The sequence below is a fragment of the Leptopilina boulardi genome, unplaced genomic scaffold, assembly GCF_019393585.1.
Source record: "Leptopilina boulardi isolate dan_hultmark-lab unplaced genomic scaffold, ZJU_Lbou_2.1 LbouV2_384, whole genome shotgun sequence".
NCBI classification, from domain to species: Eukaryota; Metazoa; Arthropoda; class Insecta; order Hymenoptera; family Figitidae; genus Leptopilina; species Leptopilina boulardi.
In genome coordinates, this window is record NW_026137956.1 from 399,684 (window position 1) to 418,435 (window position 18,752).

General features: G+C 26.2%; 1 protein-coding gene and 1 long non-coding RNA gene across 2 annotated transcripts; one reads left to right on the forward strand and one right to left on the reverse strand.

Moving 5' to 3' along the window:
• The first annotated feature begins 4,979 nt into the window (after positions 1-4,979).
• On the forward strand, positions 4,980-10,892 carry LOC127288335 (uncharacterized). The gene is made up of 3 exons (XR_007844025.1): positions 4,980-5,192; positions 7,879-8,108; positions 9,850-10,892. It is a non-coding gene; the product is annotated as an uncharacterized LOC127288335 (long non-coding RNA).
• A 2,404-nt stretch (positions 10,893-13,296) lies between these two features.
• LOC127288341 (uncharacterized) lies at positions 13,297-18,513 on the reverse strand. Its single transcript, XM_051315733.1, has 2 exons — positions 14,205-18,513; positions 13,297-13,979 (listed from the first exon to the last, which is right to left on the reverse strand). The coding sequence occupies exons 1-2, from the start codon at positions 18,511-18,513 to the stop codon at positions 13,297-13,299; spliced, it is 4,992 nt and encodes a 1,663-aa protein (XP_051171690.1).
• Between the last annotated feature and the right edge of the window lie 239 nt (positions 18,514-18,752).

The following is an 18,752-nucleotide window of genomic DNA, read 5'->3' on the forward strand; positions in this document are numbered from 1 at the left end:
AGTAATAATTAAATGTATATATGTGGTATTGTAAATCAATTTTTAATTTTTCATAAGACATGAAAAACAGTTTTTTTATTCAAATTTCATAAATAAACAATTTATAAAGAACTATTTGAAATAAAAAAATTTTAAATAAAAATTTATTTTAGAATTTAGCATTCCAAGACAAAAAAAACCTGTTTTTATTTTTAAACTGATTAGACTGGATATCAGGAATTTTTTTTTATTTAAGAAAATAAAAGAATACTAAAAATTACAATTGTTAATAACTTTGACAAAAATATATTTTAATAATTAATATATTAATTAATTAATATTTTTAAATTTCAGAATTTTTTTTTATCTCACCAGGATGGAGTAAAAAAAAAATTTACGAATGAAAATTATTTTTTTTTTAATTTTAAGCGACTAATAATTGAAGAAATTCTGACCAATTTTAATTTATAAATTTTTAAAAAAAATTAGGAGCATTAAAAAAGAAATCTAAAATTTTGAAAAATTTATATCTCGCGTATAACTTGATAAAAAAAATTTGAAAAAATTATATAATTATTTTTCATCGAGGAGAAAGAGAAGAAAAAATTTTTTGGCGAAAAGAAAAATGTTAAAGTCGATTGAGATGGCGTGAACTTCCCCCTTTTTTATTTTTAAAATAATTAAATATATCTACTCTCTTTGGGAAAACTCGTAAATCGATATATATATATATATATATATATATATATATATATATGCGAGCGCTTTTGATAAAAGCTTTCCGGAACTTAACTAATCTTCGTAAGTTAATGAAACTTTTTGTTTGGTCAAGCAAGTTTGAACAAGGACTTTGATTAGTTTGCTTCATACTCTTGCAATCAGCAACGACGTTAGTTGAAGAAGAGTCGGTAAAAACACAAGTTCGTAGGAAGAGATAATCTTGGAAGAGAAACTCCCCGCGTTCACTCAAGTTATGACACAATATTTGTAATGAGTTTGAGGAGTTGAATTCTTTTTTGCATCTTAAGCAAGAGTTAATATATTATAAGAGAGCTTAATTTTATGAAAATTAAATGTCAATTTCAATTATTATTATTAATTAAATGTAATTATTTCACTTTTTACTATCTACTGGCCTCGAATCGACTTTAAGGCACAAAAAAAGTCATTTTTTAGTCGATTTATATTCCAAAAAAAAGTCGAAAAAGTTTATTTTTTTTTATGTCAACAAAATTTAATTGGTTAATAAATATTTTATTCAGTTTTTCAATGATTAGATTAGTCTTTAGATTCATTTCTAAGCAGTTAAGGGTTCAATCATAGGCACAACAATAAATCTTCAACGCGCCGGCGTGTGTTATGCTCTCACTTGGATTCAATTTTTAAAAGAGATTCGATGTTTAAATATTTTAAAGATATAATAAAAATCTCCTTGAAAAGTTTTTTGAACTTAAAAATATTCTAACAGTTTTATTTATTTGATTCTAGATTTTTTATTGAATTTTAAATTGAATATTCTAATAAAATTCATATAAATATATTTCTGTTAGAATTATAAATCAATAATAATGATAAATAGTTAGTTTATTAAGAATTACAAGAAATATGAATGTTTTGATTAATAAATATAATAATTTATCAAAAAGATTTTAGTTATTGCATTAAGTTGAAAATAACACGATCCACACTGCTTTGCTCACATTATAGTCCGTTCAGGACTCAGTACTAGACTCGAGTAGAACTCATTCCAGAAGCGCCTACCAATATGTTCATCTGCTTTGCACCGTCTATAAGCAAGCATATGAACCTTAATACGTAAAGTCTATTAACGTGTTCTTCCCCCTTTATCATTCATTTTTAAATTTTTCATCGTGGAGTGGGAAAAGTAGACTACTTTAGGAATGAGACTTAAATTACTAGTATTTAAGCCTTATATTTCAAATCGAATTTCCCTCCGTGAATATTTCAGAATCGAACTAATTGTAAAACAAATTATCAAAATTTTATTTAAGTAGGACAAATTTCTAAAAAAATTCTTAAAGTTCCATTTTTATAATTTTTTCAAGTCTGATTTAAGCAATTTATTCGAATTAAAAATTGTCATAGATTTCAATTTAGGTCAAAAAATTTTCAGGCAATACTTAATCAAGTTTTACAGATTTTTAAATAAATTTTTTTTTTAAATAATAATTTTGGAAGAGTTAAAATTGGCATTTTTAAAAATAATTGAATTTCAAAAGATTTTGTTAAGTTTCAGACAATAATTAAATTTTACAGAACTAAAAATAATTTATCAAATAATTTTAGATATTTTTTAAAAGTAATTGATTTTCAAAGATTTACAATTTTGATTTTTGAAATTAATTTATTGAACTTCTAGTGATTTTTAATTTGAAATTTTTTATGATTTCACCAAAAAATTTATTAGAAATAGTAGACAAAAATACAATAATTTGAAAACTTTTTAAGTGAAAAATAGTTTCAGATAGTTGAATTTTCGAAGAATAATATAAAAAACGTAAGAAATAATTAAATTTCAGGAGAGTTATAATTGAAATTATTAATTTTTAAAAGATTTTAAATGGAAAATTTTAGAAATAATTAAATTTTAGAAGCTTTTAAATTGAAATTTTTGAAAATAATTGAATTTCAAAAGATTGTGTTAAATTTCAGATAATAATTATAATAAGAGAAATTTTTAGTGTTTTCTGTTGATGAATTGAATTTTCAAAGAAAATTATAAAAACCATTAAAAATAATTGAAAATTTTTGCAAATAATTAAATTTCAAGTGATTTTGAATTAAACATTCTTTGTAATTTTATTTGCTAATTTTTTTTAAAATTATAAATAATTGTTAAATTTCATAAAAAATTTCATTGAAAAATAGTTTAAGATAATTGAATTTATAAAGAATTTCATTAAAATTATACGAAGCTGAAGTACGCAACGTTTATGAAAAAAAAAAAAAAAAAAAAAAAAAATTAAAAAAAAAATATATAAAAAATATATAAAAAAAAAAATAATTTTTAAAAATGAAAAATTCTATAATTTTTTGCCTAAAAAAATATGTTTTGTATTTTTCATTAATCAACAAATTATAAAAAAATATTTTTTTAGACTGAAAATTATAGAATTTTTCATTTTTAAAAATCGTTTATTATTAAATGTTGCGTACTTCAGCTTTTTAATTATTAAAATTAATTAATTTAGTGAAGAATTTTAGTTGAAAATTTGTTAAATAAAATTGTAATAAACAAGATCTAAAGAAGATCTGCATTGTATATTAAAAAAACGTATTTTGTTAAAAAAAATTTTTTTTTAAATGTAAAAAAAGTCGAAATAGTCACATTTTATTTAAATAAGTCGAAAAAAGTCGTATATTTGAAAAAAAGTCGGAAAAATTCGTATTATCCGAGGCCTGCATTTTTTTCGATTTATTTATTTTATTCATTATTATCTCTATTATTTTTATAAAATCACATTTTTCTAATTGGAAAAAAAAATGCAAAAACAAATGGTTATTAAATACAGAAACCAATAAATTTTAATGTTATCAAACAAAAAATCGATGATTTCTGTATATTTAAAAATTATTTTTTTTCAAGTAAGCAATAATTAAGGAATACAATTTTCTAATAAATAACTAAGAAATAGGCTGAATGAAATTCGTATTCGAAATTTTCACCATTGTGTGTTATGTATATATATATATATAAAACAAGGGAGTGGAGAAACTGAAAGCTCGTATTTGTGAAAAGTTGGGGCAGTGATAAAATCAAGGACGTTGGTGCTCTAATTAAAATCCACCACGATCCGCTTTCCGTCTGTCAGCAGATAACTATTTCAAGAGGATTAAACAGTTGATCCGGGAATTATTACTAAAATGAAGCTTTAAACGTATATGAAAAAAATTGATAAACGATAAAATACTCTCTTTTTACCAGGAAATATTTGCTTCCGAACTTTATAAGCAACGTTATAAATTTAATTTTAAAAATCTTATATAATAAAAATATATATAATATTTTTATTGTAAAATAAAAAAAAAGAGGAATTAAATAAAATTTATTGATGAAAATTACAATTTTATTTTAAAATAGCTTTCCAAAGAGAGCAAATTATTATTAAAATTCGACTAATTATATAAAAAAGAAAAAACTCAATTATATCGAAATGAAGAAAATTTGATAAAATACATTATAATTAAAATATTATTAATGACAAAAACAAAAAAAAAGATAGATTTTTTCTTAGGTGTGAAAAAATGTATGGCAAACTTTGCATTTTCTAAAAAAATTCCCTCAAAGTGTAAAAATTTTAATGGGTTCTTGAAATTATTTTTTTTGTGTGTTTAATCACATTTGAATTAATTAACCATGATATAAATACAATAGTGTTATTCAAATTGCATACCTTTGTCGCGTCTTTGCTGTCAATTATTTTGAGGTTATGCGTTGTCCGCGAGTTTGATGAAAAGAATGTCTTTTACATATGTATAGCTCTCAATGTATATATTACTTATTGCAGAATTCACTTTACTAAAAACAAATAATAATTTACGTTGATTAGAAACTTGCAAATTTAATTTAAAATACTAAAACACAAATATGTAACAGGTAGAAGTGAGTCAGGTAGAAGTCACATAATGAGACAATCACTGGCATAATGATTGCTACACATTCGTTTTCAGAAAAGAAACATTTTTAACTTTATCTTTCAACGATTTAACTATATATGTAAAATTTCATACCTCTATTTACTTGTAGTAATTTTTCCCAATGCAAAAAAACACTTAAATGCGTCAAAACTATCTGCAAACTATATTCATCAAAATGGAGATCGTGGAACTTCTACACGATGGAGCTAGATGGCGCTACTTTGCTACTGTCGTGGTCAGGGCTGAATCGCAACATTAAAAAAAAAAATTTTTTTTGCATTTACAAACCTGATTGGTTGTCCACAATCTGATTAATTGTTATTTGTTAATAACCATTTAAGTTTATTTCGAAAAATGCAAAAAAAAGTATGTAAATGCATCATTCGCATACGCAGTAAAATATTTACTTTAGTTAAACAGAAATCAACTTTTTTTTCTGCTTTTTTTATAATAAATGTGTCATTTTTCCATATTTTTCTCATTTAAATAAGTCAAATAAGTGTTACACAAAAAGAGCTCTTTTTGATTATGTGTTGAAGAGCAATAATCTAAAGGTAATAGTATATTTAAAGGATTCACAAGTTTTTCTAAATATTTAAATAAAAAATTTCCCTATATATCTGTCACATTGTTAAATAAGATATGTGATTTTTTTTAACCATAGTAACTATGTAAGTGCTATGTAAGGTTAAAATTGACCTTTTTTGACACATTCTGCTTTTATTTTTTTTATGTATATTAAGATTGTGTTAACCTCCCTGCTCTCATCTAATTTATATTAATAAATTTTGTGAAAAGATTTTACAGAATATTTTTTTTATTAAAAAGAACAAAAAAAATGAACTCGACTGCTCCTTCGTTTCTGTTTTTTGTGGCAAGAAAACAAATTTCAGATTCTTGACTGTATGCCACTCGCTTCCGACTCCTCCTCATGGTGCTTTGAATGTGACTAATTAGTGACTACACATTCACTATACTGTCGTGTGTAATAAGCAAACAAGTTATAGCACAGAGGTATATAAGTATATTTCACCTGTATATCTCTTTCTAAAAGTCGTTATCATTTTATTTTTCCTACTTTTTCTTTTTTAATCATCAAATATACCTCAGTGAATCATAATAATTCAAAATTTTTATTAACACTTAATTTTAGATATGAAAAAAACAATTAATGAATATTTTTCGCTAAGTTTTTTGTTATTGAAATATATATAAAAAAAATTATTTTTTTTTTAAATAAATAAACTCTTCCACATTGGAATAAGTAAATGATTTTCTTAAATCAATGATACTTTTTGTTAGGGTAGACATTTTTAATTTAATTCTGTAACGTAAATTTTTTTTACATGTTTTAAAAAAAATTTAAATAAAATACATTTTTTTAGTATACAATGCAGATCTTCAAATCTGTTTATTTCAATTATTATTTAAGAAATTTTTAACTAAAATTCTTTACTAAATTAATTATTTTTAATAATTTTAATGAAATTCTTCACAAATTCAATTATCTTCAACTATTTTTCAATTAAAAGTTTTACGAAATTTAATATAATTGCTTATATAATTTTAAAAAAATTAGCAAATAAAATTACCCAAAATTTTTAATTATTTTTAATGATTTTTACAATTTTCTTCGAAAATTCAATTGATCAACAGAAATCACTAAAAATTTCTCTTATTATAATTATTATCTAAAATTGAACACAATCTTTTAATATTCAATTATTTTCAAAAATTTCAATTTAAAAGCTTCTAAAATTTAATTATTACTAAAATTTCCCATTTAAAATTTTTTAAAAATTAATAATTTCAATTATAACTCTCCTGAAATTTAATTATTTTTTACGATTTTTATATTATTCTTCGAAAATTCAACTATCTGAAACTATTTTTCACTTAAAAAGTTTTCAAATTATTGTATTTTTGTCTACTATTTCTAATAAATTTTTTAGTAAATTCATAAAAAATTTCAAATTAAAAATCACTTTAAGTTCAATAAATTAATTTCAAAAATCAAAATAATAAATCTTTGAAAATTCAATTACTCTTAAAAAATATTATCTAAAATTATTTGATAAATTATTTTTAGTTCTGTAAAATTTAATTATTGTCTGAAAATTAAAAAAATCTTTTGTAATTCAATTATTTTTAAAAATGTCAATTTTAACTCTTCCAAAATTATTATTTAAAAAAAAAAATTATTTAAAAATCTGTAAAACTTGATTAAGTATTGTCTGAAATTTTTTTGACCTTCAAAACTGAAAACTATGACAATTTATAATTTGAAAAAATGTCTTAAATCAGACTTGAAAAAATTATAAAAATGGAACTTTAAAAATTTTTTTTAGAAATTTGTCCTACTTAAATAAAATGTTGATAATTTGTCTTACAATTAGTTCGATTCTGAAATATTCGAAAAATAAATTTTCTTGATATTTTTATAGAATTATTCTCATTACAGAATTAATAAAATGAATTTAATATCTAATAACATTTATTATTTATAGTAAAATATTTATTAACCAATTAAATTTTGTTAAAAGAAAAAAAATCGACTTTTAAAATTTTTATTTAATATAAATCGACTAAAACTACTTTTTTTGTGTCTTAAAGTCATTCCAAGGCCTGTAAATGATTAAATTCGCTTGAAACTTGTAACTCAGAGGTTTTTAGGATCACTGCGATTAAGAATTTAAGGTCAGATTCGTAATCAGCGATACTAAAATAAAATATTTCAAATAAATCCGATCTATTTTCAAAAAAAAAAATTTTTACATTTTTTTCAAGTTACTGTATTTATTTTGAAATACATTTACAAAATAAAAAAAAATTTGTCTATTTCAATGAAAATCAACAAACTACTGACAATGCATGCACAATGTTGTTCGATATGAGAGAGAGAGACAGAGACGGTGAGTACACCGAGAGAGGTGCAGCTTTCGGTTCAGCTCGTACGCGAATTAATGCTCACGAAATCGGATTACGCCGTGACCTACAGTAAAGCCTGTCTACTAGCTCTCGAGTATTAGTCCTCTAGCAAGTTACACCCTTACTTTCACGTTTAAAATTTTACTAACAGTTTTCACTTTAAATATATTTGCTTTTTACATAATATAGTCACTATAGAGTATAAATATCTTAAATTTTTTTTTCTTTTCAAAACAAAACTATAAAATCGTAAAATGTCAATGAAAATATTAATTAATTTTACCTAAAATTTGTATTGTAAAATTTTTTCAGAAAATGGTTTTAACAAAAAGCAAATATTAAATCAATCGGACTTCAAATCAATTACATCAACAACAATGGATTGAAACAATGATTTTCATCAAAGAATTCTTTTTCAATACGAACATGAAGCAGTAAAAGGCAAATAAATGATTAGACTATACCTACATGAAACTACAACAAAAATCGTATTTTGCCTTTTTATTATAAAATTATCAAAAAACGGTCTTAACACAAAGCAAGTATTTATTATTATTATTATTATTATTTAGTTTTTAAATAATAATTTTCAGATGACACACTGAAAAAAATTTATTTGTATCAAATAATTATTATTTGAGTCAATTAAATAGTATTTGTTTGAAATACAAAAATTATTGGTTCAAATACAGTTTATTTAATATAAAAAAAAAATTATTTTGTTCAAGTAAATATTTATTTGATAATAGTCAAGTAATCGATTATTTGAGTCAAATACATTTTTTTCAGTGCATCTTTAACATAACATTATTAGAAAAGAAATTATTACTTTTGAATATAATAATAAAATTTCTTGCAATATAAAAGATGGAAAATATTATGTACAAAGTATCAATCCTTCAAGTAAAAGCAAAAAATAAAAAAATAAAAAATGATATAAATTTTAAATTCATAACTATTTTAATCATACAAATGATTACAGGATGTCTAGCGACCTGGAATTCCTTGAAAACCTGTAAAAGTCTTTGAATTTTATTTTTACCTGAAAAACATGGAAAAGTTCTTGATTTTTTTATTGACTTATGGAATTTCCTATTTCGTGTAAGAATTTTTTTTCCAACTGCGTTTGGAAACACGAAATTTGGTAAAATAAAAAATACGTTCTACTTTTTTCAATTCATTTGACTATTTTCGACTTAATTTACTAAAATATTACTTTTTCGACTTTTTTTAAAAACTTTTTTTAAAACAAAATACGACTTTTTTTAGTAAAAAATTTACATGTTTCAAAACTGAATTATTATATAAATATTAACTACAATTCTTCGCAAAATTAATTATGTTCAATAATTTTAATCAAGTTCTTTAAAAATTCTATTATTAAAAATATTTTTCAAATGAAAGTTCTTTTTAAATTCGTTTATTTTCTTATTCAATTAAAATTTAGATTTAAAATCTCCTGAAATTCAATTATTTCTAAAAATTTTAACTTTAAATCGTCAAAAATTTAATTATTTCTAAAATTCTTCGGAAAATTAATTATATTTCTAAAAAATTTAATCAACATTTTCGAAAATTTAATTTTTTAAAAACATTTTTCAATTCAAAATTCTCTAAAATTCAATTATTATTATTATTATTATCAATAGCTTATAAAAACAATCATCAGCAGTTCAAATTTAAAAAAAAATTTATTGAAAAATCTCCAAAAAATTCAATTACTTCTATATATAAATGTTAACCGCAGCTTTTTCAAATTTCAATTATTTTTAATTTTTTTTTTAAATTTATTTTTTTTCAGTAATACTTTAATTGAATTCTTCAAAAATGTAATTATTTAAAACATTTTAAAAGCTTCTAAATTTGACTAATTTATATAAATCAGATTAGAGAATTAATAAAACTTATTTAATTTCTAATAACAATTGTATGATAATAATAATAAAATATTTGTTATTTAATTGTATTTATTATAAATAAAAAATCAACTTTTCCTACTTTTCTTGTAATGTAAATCGATTAAAACTTATTTTTTTCTTCCCCTAAATTCGATTCGAGACGTATTTTCTTATTTTTCATATAGATTTCGAAATTTATACGCGATATGCCATATTAACATTTCAAATTTATAATAGCAGAAAAATTATAATAATGATAAAAATAATAATAATTATAATTTAAAAATGTAATTTTCAATTTTCTGACAAGAATTCTGATCTACCTAAATGTAAACCATAACTAAGTACTTTCGTAAAGTAAAAGAACATTATTGTTTTCAGAAAGAGGATTTCCCAGTGCACAAAAAAAGTAATTCTCTCCTTTTTTCAAGACATTCAATTAAAAAACATTTCTAATTACAAGGATCTGAAGACATATATATAACAGCTCGTTATATACCAGCAGCTCTCTATGAGTTCTTCGTTAACAACTTTTCTCATCGGGAGACTTTATTAATATAAAATTTCCACTATTTTATTATCATCGCCCATCTAGAAAGAAGGATGAAAAAAAGACAGAAATGAAATTGTGTAAAAAAAAAAAACTTTTCCTGTCTACATGTTCGAGAAACTTGTTTTTAACGTATATATCTATATATATATTATATAAGACGCACGAGAACAAGGGAACAATAAAAAAAAAATTTTGAAGGAAAAAGTGAAAAAGAAGTGAAAGAAAATGATGAAAAGCCATATGAAAAATGAATAAAGAGGATAGAGTGAGTCTAAAAGAAAAGGGATGAGAATAGGATTTTAATGAATGCGTCGAAAGAATCCAAGTGCCCTATGATATTCCCTGCATTTATACGTTCTCTAAGGACTCTTTAGAGGAGTATTCTCTCTCGCTCTGTGTAGTAGAGAGAGGATCATTTTATCCGCGCTTCGACTATATATAACAGGACGTTTCCAATAATTATACCGAGTCGAAAATATCAGTGGTAAACTCATCTCTTCAACCCTTTAATAGCGTCCAAAGTACAAAGCATATTGGTTTTTCTATATAGGATATGCCTCATAAAATTGCACACAGAAAAATCTAGGGTTCATTATTTGAGTATTTTATATATATATATATATATATATATATATATTTTAGTCCCACCCCTTAGTATATATTCGCGCGCCAATTCTCTATTTAAATTTTTTTAAAATATTAAATAATTTCATTAAATTTGTATTTAATAATTTTTTTTTATTTAACAGCAGAAACTTATGTATATTTTAATATAAACATAAACCTGCATATTTTAACTTGCATCTTATCTTTTCTAAGAAAAAAAGTCCTTTAATTATGATTACTTTGGTTTAATTTATGAATTTTTGCTAAGAAAAAAAAAAAAAAGTTGCAGATTTTCATCAACTTTTAAAATATGCTAACAAAAATTTTGTTTAAAATTTTTATATAGAAAATAACTATTTTTTATAAGTAGATTAATTTTTTTTTTTAACTTTGGACCCGATTTTTTATTTTTTTTTTTATTTTTACATACCTGGAAATATTAAGAATATTTTGCAAAAAGTTTAAGAGTCGACCTATAATGATCCTTTATGTTTAAATAATTAGTTTAAAAATTTTTTTTTTCTTTTTTCACATTTTTTTTTTATTTTGAAAAATAAAATAATACAAAAGAAGAAATTTATTTAAACAAAAAGAATTATTAGGCCCATCCTAAAACGTTTTGCAAAATATTCTTAGTATTTCCAAGTATGTAAAAATAAAAAAAAATTGTAAATAATCGGGTCCAATGTTTGTAGATATTCGTGATTTTCAATATTCGGGAAATTAACCGGGAATTATCGTCCATAATTATATTTTGTTATTAAGGGTATGTAATTGTTGTGATTTCACATGTAAATATTCTCTGCTGGTTTTCATGCAAAATGTTTTGTAGATTGAGCTGTAATTTTGTGAAGAACTCAAAAATAGTATAAAGAATCGCTATTATGTAACAAAGTATTAATATTCTATCAAAAAGTTTATTTTAAAAAAAACTGCATATTTGAAGAAAATTCAAAATGTCAAAAAAAAATTTTGAGTTCTCCAAAAAATTTTAACTGAATTAATCAAGTATTTTGCAAAAAAAAAAAAACCTGCAGAGAATATTTTCATACGAAATCACAACATTCACATGACCTTAAAATACGTGCCCTAAAATTTTATTTTTGATAATAATTTCAAATTATGTGTAGAATAAGATTCTATAAAGAAAATTTAATTATCTGGTGAAGAACATACTCAAATTTCAATTTTTTAATTATTTAAACAAATTACATGATAGATAATTGAAAAGTAGTTTTAGATTTTTCAAGAACATTAATTTGTAAAGTGTTTCAATTTTTATCGAATTTATGTCGACTAGTTTTTAAGCAAGTTAATTTTTTTTAAACAATGTTAAATTTGTAACCAATGATTTTTTAACGATACTCAATGTTGAAACAAAATCAATTACAAAGGAAAGACTCGAATAAATTTTTAGTTGGTCACCAATACTTTCTTGGGACAAAAATAAAAATAAATAAATAATTAAGGGACAAAAGAATTAAATTGATTAAATAAATTTTTCTTTAATCGTTGAATTAGTCTGAAAAAATACACAAGGCCACCAAGCAAACTATTTTAGAGACTGTCAAATTCGACAATTAAATCAAAATTATTCTTGATTGTCAAATTAGTCTGAAGAGTACACACGGCCACCAGGCTTTTACTCAAAAACTGTTAAATTCAACAATCAAGGGATACTCAAAGCAAAGAAATGATTCAAAATTTAAATTAAATTAAAATAGTCTTCCTTTTACTCGGCCTGCCGCAGTCCCAATTCTTGGTTAACAGTAGAGAGGACGGTTCGGAAAAGCCATATTCGAAAAGATTTTATTTTTAAATTAAATAAACAAAAGGTTAACAAATTTCTTTATTTAAATTTTAAACATTATAAAAAATTTGAGTTTAGACTCGATACAATGCGAGGAAATAATTACTTATTCTTTTTAATTTTGATATTTTTCTTAATTTCTTGTTTCAGTTGAATGTTGGCTCGAAAATACATAAATAAAAAGGGATTACATACATTAATTCTTAATATTAAATTATTATTAAATAAGATTTTTCCATTTCTCGAATCTATAATGTGATTTCGTCTAGTAAATTTTTGATATTGAAATATCTTTTTCGGAAATAATAAACAAAGTTATTTAATATATTGAAAAATAAATAAACCTTTGTGATTTGTAAAATTGTAAATTTTACAACGTCACAAATTATTTTAATTGTTTAGAACTTTTGATAAAATAATTTTTTTTCCAAACTATATGAACACTACACAAACCAACTTTGATTGTCTTATAAAATATTTTTGATTTATTTTAGTCTTTTTGTGTATGAGCCAAATAATAGAAAATTAAAGGTTTAAAATATAACACCCAACTTCACTGAACATAGTTTATTAAATAATAAAATTAAAGAAAATCACTCCACATGATATAATATAATAATAAAATAAAATTCAAACTATATTCACACACACGCATACGTATAAGTAAACAGTCTTTGTCAAAAATGTTGTTTATCGCTCGCACGCTAAACGAGTACTGATCATTTCTAATTAATTTACATATTTATTTTCTTTGATCGATTTCATTCGGAAATTTTCGTCGTCAAATTAGTCACGATTCTCGACATTCTGCCCCCTTTTTGAACAATTATGTTCAATAAATACATTTTTTTTTTTTTTTTTTTTTATCTCTCTATAGGAAGCGGTGATATTTTTTTTACGCCTCTATCTAATTCACCATTTTGGGTCTTTACCTTTACCACACGTATCACACCATCATCTCCTGGATATATTTGAGATACTCTACCCAAACTCCATCTTAACGGCGGCAAATTGTCATCCCTTAAAATAACCAAAGTTCCCTCTTTTATCACTTTTGGTGATCCCGAATGCCATTTTGAGCGAACATTAAGCTCATTTAAATATTCGCGCGACCAACGTTTCCATAAATCGCGTTTCATTTTTTGTAAACATTCCCATCGTGATAATCGATTTACAGGAGTTTGAGTATAGTCCCAAGCAGGAATCGTTGTCAAAGGCTCTCCTATTAAAAAATGACCTGGAGTTAATACGCTTACATCATTAGGGTCCATAGTCATCGGAGTAAGAGGTCGTGAATTTACAATTGCTTCGATTTCACACATATATGTTCCAAGCTCTTCGAATGTCAACAATGTTTCGCCAATTGTTCGCCGTAAATGATGTTTGAGCGACTTCACCGCCGCCTCCCAGATACCGCCAAAATGCGGAGTTCGCGGGGGCGAAAAATACCATTCAATATTCTGATCTGCCAATTTTCGAGATATAATTTTATTATGTTCATCTGTGTTGAGGAGACGGTAAAGATCACTCAACTCATTTCTAGCGCCTACAAAATTAGTACCATTATCCGAATACAATGCTTTAGATTTTCCTCTTCTTGCGAAGAATCGTCGTAAACTTGCTAAAAAACATTCTGTTGATAAGTCGCTTACCAATTCTATATGGATCGCTTTAGTGCTCATACACACAAATACGGCCGCGTACACTTTAATTTTATTTCGATTCCTGTACTTTTTTTCTTTAATATAAAATGGACCGCAGTAATCCATACCTGTATTTTCGAAAACGCGAGTGGCAGTCACGCGCACTGCAGGCAAATTTCCCATTTGATAAGATACTTCTTTAGGCTGAGCTCGAAAACATTTTACGCATTTATTTATGACCTTGCGCACTGCCAACCTACCATCGATTGGCCAAAATTTCATTCTCAATGCATACAGTGTTGCATTATTGCCAGCATGCATATTTTGCTCATGAATATCGCGGATGATTAATTCTGTAACAGGATGATTTTTTGGCAGCAACATAGGGTGTCGTTGATCATAGGGCAATTCTGCTCTCTTTATTCTTCCCCCCACTCTTAAAATTTTTTCGTGCATTACAGGATTAAGTCGAAGTATTTTTGACCGGCTTGATAGACATTCATTCTTTGACAGTTGATTAATTTCATTGTAGAACTCTTCCATCTGGACCAGTGAAACAATTCGATTAAATGCTGACTGAATCTCTGCTGGTGTTAATATCTCGGAAAATTTGGTTTTACCGCGTGCTCTTTCTGCTATTCGTAAACAATATGCCACTACATGGATCAATTTTCTGAGGGATGAAAATCGAGACCATAAATTAATTGATGTTTTTACATTCTTTATAGTTAGCGCCACGCTTTTTTTTCTTTCAGGCAATTCCGTTTGAATGAAGTGATGACTGGGCCAATTTTCTTCCGACAATTCCAACCACGTTGGACCATTTTTCCATAACTTGTTTGATACAAATTCTGCAGGCATTTGACCCCTAGATACAAAATCTGCGGGGTTATCCTGTGAGATGACGTGTTTCCAACATTCAGGTCTTGTAAGAGTTTGAATTTCGGCAATACGGTTGGCTATGAATGTGCTGAACTCATGAGGAGAAGATGCAATCCAATTCAATACTATAGTTGAATCCGACCAAAGGTGTATTGCATTTACATTAAATTTTATTGCATTTTTGACAGTGATTATTAACTTTGACAATAATACTGCCGCACAAAGTTCCAATCTTGGCAATGTAACTGTCTTCAATGGTGCAACCTTTGATTTCGCACATAGTAATATTGTACGATGTTTTCCCTCATTCGAACACCTGATGTAAACGCATGCGCCATACGCTTTCTGACTGGCGTCTGCAAAGCCATGGATTTGAGTCTCGTCTGATGGTTGACTTCTAACCGCTCTCTCGATTTCCCAATTGCTCAATTCACCAAGTTGACCTTGAAATTGCTCAAATTCCACTAATAATTTAGTTGGTATTGGATCGTCCCATGAATTATTAGTTTTCCAAAGTTCTTGCATTTTTATTTTTGCCACAACTGTGACTGGTGCCATTAATCCTAGCGGATCATAAAGCATCTTACCAATTTGTGAAAGCATGATTCGTTTTGTAGTGGGTTTTTGATCCAACGTTGGTTGCACGTTAAAATGCAATGTATCCTTTTGAGAGTTCCACATCACTCCAAGTGTCTTTGAACTTTGATCCACATCATTTGTTAATACTTCTGAATCCCCTGAATTTTGAGCAATTTCTTGATGATTTGACCTCCACTTGCAAATACGAAGTCCTGCTTTTGTTGTCAACTCAATTAGTCCTTCTTTTATTTGTTGTACTTCGCTTACAGTGTCGGCTCCCGTGAGGCAGTCATCCACATAAAAATCATTCTTTAATACTTCGGCAGCGATTGGAAATGCACGACCTTCATTATTTGCCAATTCTTTCAAACAACGAATTGCCAAAAATGGTGCCGCAGAAGTTCCATATGTCACGGTGTTCAGTTCGTACGTTCTGATAGGTTCATTCTCATTATATCGCCACAAAATTTTCTGGAATTTTCTATCTTGGGGATGTATAAAAAATTGGCGATACATTTTTTCAATATCTCCACTCAAGGCAATCACATGCTGTCGAAATCTCAACATTAGTGCTACTATGTTATCTTGAATAGTTGGTCCTGTCATCAAGGTGTCGTTTAACGACAAACCAGTATCTGTCTGACATGATGCGTCAAAAACTACTCGAAACTTACTAATATTATCTATCATCTTCAGAACAGCTTGGTGTGGTAAATAATATCCTTCCGATTTATCCGCAATTATTTGTTTCATATGATTCAAGTGTTCGTATTCTTCCATAAAATTTGTATATTTTTGTTTTAATTTAGGGTCTTTAGATAATTTTCTTTCGAGCATAAAAAATCTTTTCCGAGCTATTTCATATGAATTTCCTAAATTATTTTTATTTTCATTGAACGGAAGTCTCACTATATATTTACCTTTATTGTCACGTGTTACATTGTTTACAAAATGTTCCTCGCACGACTTTTCTTCCAAACTTAAAAACTTCTTTTGTTCTCCTTCTTCGATTTTCCAAAACTTCTCCAACTGAACCGATAAATCATCTCTTATTAAATTACATGTTATTTTTTGTGTTTTGGTAATTTCCCCCAGTTTCCCAATCACTATCCAGCCCACTTTTGTACTTAATAGAGAAGTATGCGGGACTGCAAGAGGAATTTTATTATATCCTAAGATTTCGTAGAACAGTTCTGCTCCTATTAAAGCGTCAACAGTTGCTGGCTGGTGAAATTGAGGATCAGCAAGTTTGATATAAGAAGGGATTTTTAATTGATTTTTATTTATAGGATTCGCTGGAAGTTCTCCTGTTATATTAGGAAGAATAAGGAAGGATACATCAACTGCATAATTTGAGACTTGCGACTCCATTTTTGTCTCCACCCAATCACCGCTATTTACTTCGTTGCTATTTAAAACCTCAATCGCTGAGCGCAATTTTCGTCTTTTTAAATTCAAAATTTTCGCAAATTTATCTGTCATGATATTCGGTTGAGAGCCGCTGTCTAATAGAATTCTACAATTTATTCTATTACCTTTACTATCTACTAAATTTACTATAGCGGTTGATAGGAGAACCTTTGATGAATCACTCAAATGCATACTTTTTCCTTGATTATGATTTACAATTTCGACATTAGAATTTTGATTTGATCCCATATTTGATTGCGTGTGTAAAAGTGTATGATGTCGTTTATGACAAAGATTACAATTTCTCGATTTGCATTCGTTAATTAAATGATTTCCACGCAAACAATTAAAACAAAGACCTTTCTTTTTTACTATTTGATACCTGTCACTAATATTTAATTTTAAAAAATCTGAGCAATTATGAATCATATGATCCTGATTACACAATATACATTTAAAACTAGACTGTGTATTTAAAAGCGTCTTACCATTATTTTTCTTTTCGATAAATGAATTCTTATTAATTGAACTTGTCATTTTGTTTTTATTATCATTGTTTTCAGGATTCAAAGCTTCAAGAATCTGACATCGCTCGCGTAGAAAGTTAGTCAAATTTTCTAGTCTCGGCATCTCGCTACCTTTGACCGACCGTTCCCACTCTTTCCTGGATTCTCTATCAAGTTTTAATACAAGAAAACACACAAGGGGGGTATCCCAACTCTCTGTTGGCTCACCTAACATTTTCAAAGCGCGAATATGTCGCAAAATAGTATCCAATAAATTTCTCAATCCCGATGCTGAGTCTTTGTTTGGTATTGTTAACTCAAGGAGAGCCGTCATATGGTTTTGTATGATTACTCGTTTATTGTTATATCTCTCCTCAAGTAACCCCCACGCTACTTCATAATTAGCCTCAGAAATTTCGATATTTTCAATTATTCGCGACGCGCTTTCCCTTAAATAAGACTTTAAATATCTAAACTTTTGTACCTTAGGGATGTTATTATCTTTATGAATGATTGCCTGAAATAAATCTTTAAACCCTAGCCACTCTTCATAACCTCCAGAAAAGGTAGGAAGGTCGAGTTTGGGTAGCGGATATCGTATTCCGTTATGCGAATTTTCATTTTCTATAATATTTGATCGCGAAGATGCTAAAGTTCTTAAATGTGTCAACTCAGCTTCGCGTTGCGCATTCAATTCCGCTTGCAATTGATCAATTTGTACTCGTTGTCGTGTTAATTCGTCATTCTCCGTAACCGTTTCGTGATCAGTACGTTCTTTAATCATTTTCGTAGCTTTCGACACATATTTAAAATAATAATTTTCAAACTCTGTTCGATCTAAATCACGCGACGGTGCCGGAGCCAATATTTCTAGTGTAAGTTGAGCTTTCTCAAATTCGCTCCAAACTTCCTCAATTTTTTGTAAACGTAGTTTAATCTCCTCGACAGTACCCGCGTTTTCGTCAATTGAACATTTTTCAAGAAATGTATTAAATTTTGTTAATTTTGATTTGCAATTAGTACGGCTTTGTCGAGCAGTATCAACTTCGTTTACAGACATTACAAAGAAAATAATCACAAATTAATATAAAGATAAATAATAAATATATACAACGTTCTTACTTTAAGTCGATGAGTCACCTTATAATACAATAATTTATACTTTCCAAAGCGTTGTCGATTTGAAATAACTGCCTCGTTTTCGTATATGTAGTTTTTCAGTTATTTCCTCAATGAATATTCTCATCTGCTTTTCATTCGAAATTTAAAATGAGACCTATGCATACACTGCTTCCATAC